The sequence below is a fragment of the Notolepis coatsorum genome (assembly GCF_963971535.1).
Source record: "Notolepis coatsorum genome assembly, chromosome: 6".
Taxonomy (NCBI): domain Eukaryota; kingdom Metazoa; phylum Chordata; class Actinopteri; order Aulopiformes; family Paralepididae; genus Notolepis; species Notolepis coatsorum.
The window spans coordinates 16,881,175-16,889,442 of record NC_140170.1 but is presented as its reverse complement, the minus strand read 5'-3'; the positions used below and the strand labels follow the sequence as shown (position 1 = coordinate 16,889,442).

Genomic DNA, 8,268 nt, shown 5'->3' with positions numbered 1-8,268 from the left:
TAATTGAGTGACTTTTGGCTCAATTGTGCGTGTTAACGTTGACATGAAAATAAAAAAGTTAAAAAAAAAAAAAAAAAAAAAAAAAAAAAAAAAAAATTTTATTATCATGTCATCTTTGGCGGGCCGGTCAGAATCATCCCGCTGGGATTTATTTTTCTCATGTTTTTATATTCAGTTAATTATATTGTTTACACTGTTTATTCTTTCTCATATTTTTATATTCAGATACAAATGTTTTGCCTATATTTATTCTATTACCCTGCCCATACCTGTGCTGTGATGCCCAAATGTCAGTCCGTGTCCACGGTTGTGGAGCCTGATGGCTACCGGCAGGAAGGACTGGCCCAGGCAGTGTGTGGTGTGTCGCGGGGGGATGAGTCTGTGGCTGAACGTGCTCCTCATTCTGGCTAACTCCTCATAGAGGGGGTGGGAGGGGCTAGCTCCTCATAGAGGGGGTGGGAGGGGCTAGCTCCTCATAGAGGGGGTGGGAGGGGCTAGCTCCTCATAGAGGGGGTGGGAGGGGTTCTCATCCTGGCTATCTCCTCATAGAGGGGGTGGGAGGGGTTCTCATCTTGACTAGCTCCTCATAGAGGGGGTGGGAGGGGTTCTCATCCTGGCTAGCTCCTCATAGAGGGGGTGGGAGGGGTTATCATCCTGGCTAGCTCCTCATAGAGGGGGTGGGAGGGGTTCTCATCCTGGCTAGCTCCTCATAGAGGGGGTGGGAGGGGTTATCATCCTGGCTAGCTCCTCATAGAGGGGGTGGGAGGGGTTATCATCCTGGCTAGCTCCTCATAGAGGGGGTGGGAGGGGTTATCATCCTGGCTAGCTCCTCATAGAGGGGGTGGGAGGGGTTCTCATCCTGGCTAGCTCCTCATAGAGGGGGTGGGAGGGGTTCTCATCCTGGCTAGCTCCTCATAGAGGGGGTGGGAGGGGTTCTCATCCTGGCTAGCTCCTCATAGAGGGGGGTGGGAGGGGCTAGCTCCTCATAGAGGGGGTGGGAGGGGCTAGCTCCTCATAGAGGGGGGTGGGAGGGGCTAGCTCCTCATAGAGGGGGGTGGGAGGGGCTAGGTCCTCATAGAGGGGGGTGGGAGGGGCTAGCTCCTCATAGAGGGGGTGGGAGGGGCTAGCTCCTCATAGAGGGGGGTGGGAGGGGCTAGCTCCTCATAGAGGGGGTGGGAGGGGTTCTCATCCTAGCTAGCTCCTCATAGAGGGGGTGGGAGGGGTTCTCATCTTGGCTAGCTCCTCATAGAGGGGGTGGGAGGGGTTCTCATCTTGGCTAGCTCCTCATAGAGGGGGTGGGAGGGGTTCTCATCTTGGCTAGCTCCTCATAGAGGGGGTGGGAGGGGTTCTCATCTTGACTATCTCCTCATAGAGGGGGTGGGAGGGGTTCTCATCTTGGCTAGCTCCTCATAGAGGGGGTAGGAGGGGTTCTCATCCTGGCTAGCTCCTCATAGAGGGGGTGGGAGGGGTTCTCATCTTGACTAGCTCCTCATAGAGGGGGTGGGAGGGGTTCTCATCTTGACTAGCTCCTCATAGAGGGGGTGGGAGGGGTTCTCATCTTGGCTAGCTCCTCATAGAGGGGGTGGGAGGGGTTCTCATCCTGGCTAGCTCCTCATAGAGGGGGTGGGAGGGGCTAGCTCCTCATAGAGGGGGTGGGAGGGATATTCCAGATTAGCATCCAGCTTCTTCCTCGTCCTCCATTCGGCCACCACTTTTAGTTTGACCAGTTTGACTACAGAGCTAGTCTTCCTCACCAGCTGGTTCAGTTTGACTACAGAGCTAGTCTTCCTCACCAGCTGGTTCAGTTTGACTACAGAGCTAGTCTTCCTCACCAGCTGGTTCAGTTTGACTACAGAGCTAGTCTTCCTCACCAGCTTGTTCAGTTTGACTACAGAGCTAGTCTTCCTCACCAGCTTGTTCAGTTTGACTACAGAGCTAGTCTTCCTCACCAGCTGGTTCAGTTTGACTACAGAGCTAGTCTTCCTCACCAGCCTGTTCAGTTTGACTACAGAGCTAGTCTTCCTCACCAGCTGGTTCAGTTTGACTACAGAGCTAGTCTTCCTCACCAGCTTGTTCAGTTTGACTACAGAGCTAGTCTTCCTCACCAGCTTGTTCAGTTTGACTACAGAGCTAGTCTTCCTCACCAGCTTGTTCAGTTTGACTACAGAGCTAGTCTTCCTCACCAGCTTGTTCAGTTTGACTACAGAGCTAGTCTTCCTCACCAGCCTGTTCAGTTTGACTACAGAGCTAGTCTTCCTCACCAGCTTGTTCAGTTTGACTACAGAGCTAGTCTTCCTCACCAGCTTGTTCAGTTTGACTACAGAGCTAGCCTTCCTCACCAGCTTGTTCAGTTTGACTACAGAGCTAGTCTTCCTCACCAGCTTGTTCAGTTTGACTACAGAGCTAGTCTTCTTCACCAGCGTGTTCCGTTTGGAAGCAACATGAGCATTTATAACCAATATTGATCAGTTTACCAGACAGAGGGGGTTTGACTGTAGGTACAATGGAATTATATAAACGTGCTGTTTACAGTTGGGTTTGAAATGTCAAACAAACCAATCACGGGATAAACAGCATTTCCTTCTGCTTCTAGAGCCCAAATCAAACCATTCATTATAATCCTTGAAGGGCATTTCCATATCCCATCATAACTCAAATACAGGTCTGCTTACCCTGAGGAAAACAAAAACAAACCCTGCAAACTTTGGAAATTACTCAACAACCAACTAGGCTGCAGCAAAAAACTAAAAACCAGATTTACAAACATAAACATAAAGACAGAAAACACGCTCATCACAGACAAACTGGATGTGGCCAAATACCTAAACATATTCTTTACAAACATAGCCACAACACTGGTTAATAAACTACCCTCCCATCGACTGAGGGCATTATGGGGTAGAACACATAGTAGCATACTACAAAAACCTAGGGGTCCGCAAGGACGATTTCAAACTGGAAATGGTAACAGATGAGGTACTCAAAAAACTGAGCGCCCTCCAACCAAACAAGGCCACTGGCCATGACAACATCCCCTCCAAATTCCTCAGAGACTCAGCAGCCGCCATCACCCCAGTCATCACACACATAAAAAAACAGGGACACGTCCCCAAGGACTTCAAAATTGCGAGAGTGACCCCCCTGCACAAAAAGGGCAGCAAATTAGACCCAGGCAACTACTGCCCTGTTTCTATTCTGACCTCCATCTCGAAAGTCATGGAAAAAATTGTCTACGAACAGGTCGAAAAATACCTAGCGGGAAAAAATCTAATCTACGAATTCCAATCTGGGTTCAGAACGTCCCACTCCACTGACACATGCCTTCTCTATTTAAACGACCACATCAAACAAGAGGTGGACGCGGGCAAATACTGCGGCATGGTCATGCTGGACCTACAAAATAATAATAATCTTCATTTATATAGCACCTTTCATACACAGACTAGTGCAACTCAAAGTGCTTAACAGAGACACGTCTTATTTAAACAAGTCAAGAAGAAAAAAACACACTAAGTCAAGAAAAAACAAGAATACCATAAGGTCCATAAACTCAAAATAAAATAATAAATGCATGAAACACTCCCAGACGTACCCCACGTGAAGGTAAGGAAAAACTCACTAAAACCTAACAATAGGAAAAAATGCACCACAGGCAATGTGGAGGAGAGAAACCTTAAAAGGGCCAATTCAAGGGGGGATCTCCCTTCTTAGATGTCGGTGATATTAGTGTTGCATGTTGCATTAAAAACAGGCGAACAGCTGGTAAGCATGCACCCATGTGTGTAGTGAAACAGATGAGTGCATGCGATAGCAACTGAACATTTTGAGCCGTACTGTATTGTACCCATTCTGCAATCTGTTAAAAAAGTTCTCATTCATTCAGGCTTTATCTCAGAGATAAAACTGGGAACGAGGTTAGCCCCAAATTAATCTCGACATTGTTTGAATGAATGAATGAAAATGTTATTAACAGACCAGAGAAAGACGTTTGTCTTGTTTACATCAGGGTCCCCCATTTTCAATTCATAGTGACATTTATGACATACATGACATCATGACATTTATGGCATAGGGACATACATGACATTTATGGCATAGGGACATACATGACATACAGGTATTTAGTAGTTACATTTGTGACATATACGATATTCAAATATATAGTACTGTTACCAATAGATCCTAACAGAGATTATATACATATGATGGGGAGGGGACTGTACATTAGGAGGGGGTGGGTGGGTGGGAGAGAAATATACATACGGCGGGGAGAGAATATATACATGCGGTGGGGAGGAGGCTGTCTATTATGCCCGCTCTTAGACAAACAAGACAAACGTCTTTCTCTGTTCTGCATCTCCTTAAGAATTGTGTGTATTGAGCCGTACTGTATTGTAGCCATTCTGCAATCTGTTAAATAAAGTTCTCATTCATTCAACCCTTTCACTGCCATACTATCAAATGGTTAACCCTTTCACTGCGACAATACAGAATGTTAACCCTTTTCACTGCCACACTACCATAGGGTTAACTCTTTCACTGCGACAATACAGGTTAACCCTTTCACTGCCACACGTCTCAGGAGGTAGAGCAGTCGCCTGGTAATTCGGAGCTTCTCGGTTTGATTCCCACTCCTCCCGGGCAGTGTGTCGAAGTGTCCTTGAGCAAGACACTTAACCCCCAATTGCTCCCGATGTGCAGGTTGGCACCTTCCGTGTGTGAATGTGAGTGAATGGGTAAAAATGTGAGGAACAAATTGTAAAGCACTTAATAATCAAAGAGATAAAAGAGACATAAATGCTCCATGTACACAAGTATAGTAGCATAGAAGTAGGACACATAATAGTAAAAAGACAATAAGAAGGTTCATTTTTCTTCATCCTTTATTTCAGATATTAAAATAAAGATATGTATCGTCATCGTGCACAAGTACAGTACGGGAATAAGTTTGGCATCCAACCAGAGTGCAAACAGTGAAGTCTAATCAGAATTGAGACAAAAAATAAACCCCTCCAGGATGGGTGAGCGTGTCGTTTTATTGGTTCATAACGGGTTAAACTTAGTCATGTTGCAGTGCATATTTGCCTGAGAGGTCCCATGGCATGCTGGGTAATCCACTACCCAGGTACAAACCATTACAATCCACTACCCAGGTACAAACCGTTACAATCCACTACCCAGGTACAAACCGTTACAATCCACTACCCAGGTACAAACCGTTACAATCCACTACCCAGGTACAAACCGTTGAGAATTGAGCACTAATTGAAAACAAAACTTGTAAACTTAAACTTTACTAAACTTGTAAAGACTTGTAGTGTGAACGTAGCCTCCACACAACACAGGCACTTCCAGAGCGTTGCTAAGCAACTCGGCCTCAACATTAGGCTTGCGTCGTTAATGGCGCTTAAACACGCGGTCCGTCCCCCTCCTCTTAACAACTCGTCTGCACACATACAGTAGGGCTGGGCGATATGGCCAAACATTTTATCACAATAAAAAAGTCATATCGTTCAATATCAATAATTATCAATATTTTTATTAGTATTAAAAAAAATATATATATATTTTTTTATACACATAGCCTACTGTGTACAGACGGTTTCAAACTGTATTTTAAAGTAGAAAGCAAACAAAATAAATGGACAAGAGAAAAATAAATCTCAATTTGGTCAGTATTGTCATTTGGACAAGCAAAGCCATTACTTTAAGTTGCGGGCAAGAAAGACAAGTCTGTCCACTATTTTTTTTATTATCGATATAATTTTTATTATCAATTATTATTGATTATTAAAAGATATCGTTTTATCGCCCAGCCCTAGTACAGTACAATTATTATTTTCTTCTACCAACATTAAACCATAAGTGCATAGAATTACAGGAGATAAACCTCCAGATAAACACAAATAACAAAGACATTTTCATCCTGAAGAAGGCGAGAGGATAACTATTTAGAGCAGACCTGAGTAGTGCAGCAAACACAGTGCAAAAGATAAGGCACTGAGAGGATCCAGATTCATATACTGAGAGTGGGGAGGGCAACTGTACCTGTACCAACCACCACCATGTGATGCAACAGTGCAGCCAAGCCTTTCAGATCTCTCCTCCTCCTGCCTAAGTGCCCTTGAGCAAGGCACTGAACCCCAAGCGACCCTGCACGCTGACCTCTCTGATGAGATGCATGCGTGTGGAGGACTGTGTGTGTGTGTGTGTGTGTGTGTGTGTGTGTGTGTGTGTGTAACTAGGAGGGATATGAGGACTGTGTGTAACTAGGAGGGATATGAGGACTGTGTGTCACTAGGAGGGATATGAGGACTGTGTGTAACTAGGAGGGATATGAGGACTGTGTGTAACTAGGAGAGATATGAGGACTGTGTGTCACTAGGAAGGATATGAGGACTGTGTGTAACTAGGAGGGATATGAGGACTGTGTGTCACTAGGAGGGATATGAGGACCGTGTGTAACTAGGAGGGATATGAGGACTGTGTGTAACTAGGAGGGATATGAGGACTGTGTGTAACTAGGAGAGATATGAGGACTGTGTGTAACTAGGAGGGATATGAGGACTGTGTGTAACTAGGAGGGATATGAGGACTGTGTGTCACTAGGAGGGATATGAGGACTGTGTGTAACTAGGAGGGATATGAGGACTGTGTGTAACTAGGAGAGATATGAGGACTGTGTGTCACTAGGAAGGATATGAGGACTGTGTGTAACTAGGAGGGATATGAGGACTGTGTGTCACTAGGAGGGATATGAGGACCGTGTGTAACTAGGAGGGATATGAGGACTGTGTGTAACTAGGAGGGATATGAGGACTGTGTGTAACTAGGAGAGATATGAGGACTGTGTGTAACTAGGAGGGATATGAGGACTGTGTGTGTAACTAGGAGGGATATGAGGACTGTGTGTAACTAGGAAGGATATGAGGACTGTGTGTAACTAGGAGGGATATGAGGACTGTGTGTAACTAGGAGGGATATGAGGACTGTGTGTAACTAGGAGGGATATGAGGACTGTGTGTAACTAGGAGGGATATGAGGACTGTGTGTAACTAGGAGGGATATGAGGACTGTGTGTAACTAGGAGAGATATGAGGACTGTGTGTAACTAGGAGGGATATGAGGACTGTGTGTAACTAGGAGGGATATGAGGACTGTGTGTAACTAGGAGAGATATGAGGACTGTGTGTAACTAGGAGGGATATGAGGACTGTGTGTGTAACTAGGAGGGATATGAGGACTGTGTGTAACTAGGAGGGATATGAGGACTGTGTGTAACTAGGAGGGATATGAGGACTGTGTGTGTAACTAGGAGGGATATGAGGACTGTGTGTAACTAGGAGGGATATGAGGACTGTGTGTAACTAGGAGGGATATGAGGACTGTGTGTAACTAGGAGGGATATGAGGACTGTGTGTAACTAGGAGGGATATGAGGACTGTGTGTAACTAGGAGGGATATCAGGACTGTGTGTAACTAGGAGGGATATCAGGACTGTGTGTAACTAGGAGGGATATGAAGACTGTGTGTAACTAGGAGGGATATGAGGACTGTGTGTAGCTAGGAGGGATATGAGGACTGTGTGTAACTAGGAGGGATATGAGGACTGTGTGTAGCTAGGAGGGATATGAGGACTGTGTGTAACTAGGAGGGATATGAGGACTGTGTAACTAGGAGGGATATGAGGACTGTGTGTAGCTAGGAGGGATATGAGGACTGTGTGTACCTAGGAGGGATATGAGGACTGTGTGTAGCTAGGAGGGATATGAGGACTGTGTGTAACTAGGAGGGATATGAGGACTGTGTGTAACTAGGAGGGATATGAGGACTGTGTGTAACTAACTAGGATCTCTCTCTCTCTCTCTACATGTGGAGCTCCAGCAGGTAGCGCATGCGACACTGGCTCTCCTTGTAGACGAGGTACTCGCTGTTGCTGAAGGAGCTCTGGTTGAACCGAGGCTGCTTCAGCGGCTTCCCCTGAGGCACAGCCACCGCCTTCCCGTCCAGCGTGATGAGGACGTCCTCGGAGGGGTCTGAGGAGGACAGGAGTTGAGCTGTGAGTAGGGATGCAGCACCGATCCGACTTCTTCAGTCCCGATACCGATACCTGGGTTTGGGTATCGGCCGATACCGATTCAATAATCCCAAGTTTTTTTTTAAAATATTTATATTAAAATATATTTTGTTTAAGAATTGTAAAGGAGTGTGTTTTTGATTGGTTGTAAACAATGACAAGAAAATAAACTTCATTCATTAAATTAATAA

General features: G+C 45.6%; 1 protein-coding gene across 1 annotated transcript in view; it reads right to left on the bottom strand.

Moving 5' to 3' along the window:
* Positions 1-4,865: 4,865 nt before the first annotated feature.
* parp3 (poly (ADP-ribose) polymerase family, member 3) overlaps positions 4,866-8,268 on the bottom strand; it is a 64,572-nt gene continuing 61,169 nt past the window's right edge. The window contains exon 11 of the mRNA XM_084315979.1: positions 4,866-8,036. Within this exon, the coding sequence (XP_084172105.1) occupies positions 7,867-8,036 (170 nt within the window). The 3' untranslated portion in view covers positions 4,866-7,866. The remainder of the gene's footprint in view (positions 8,037-8,268) is intronic.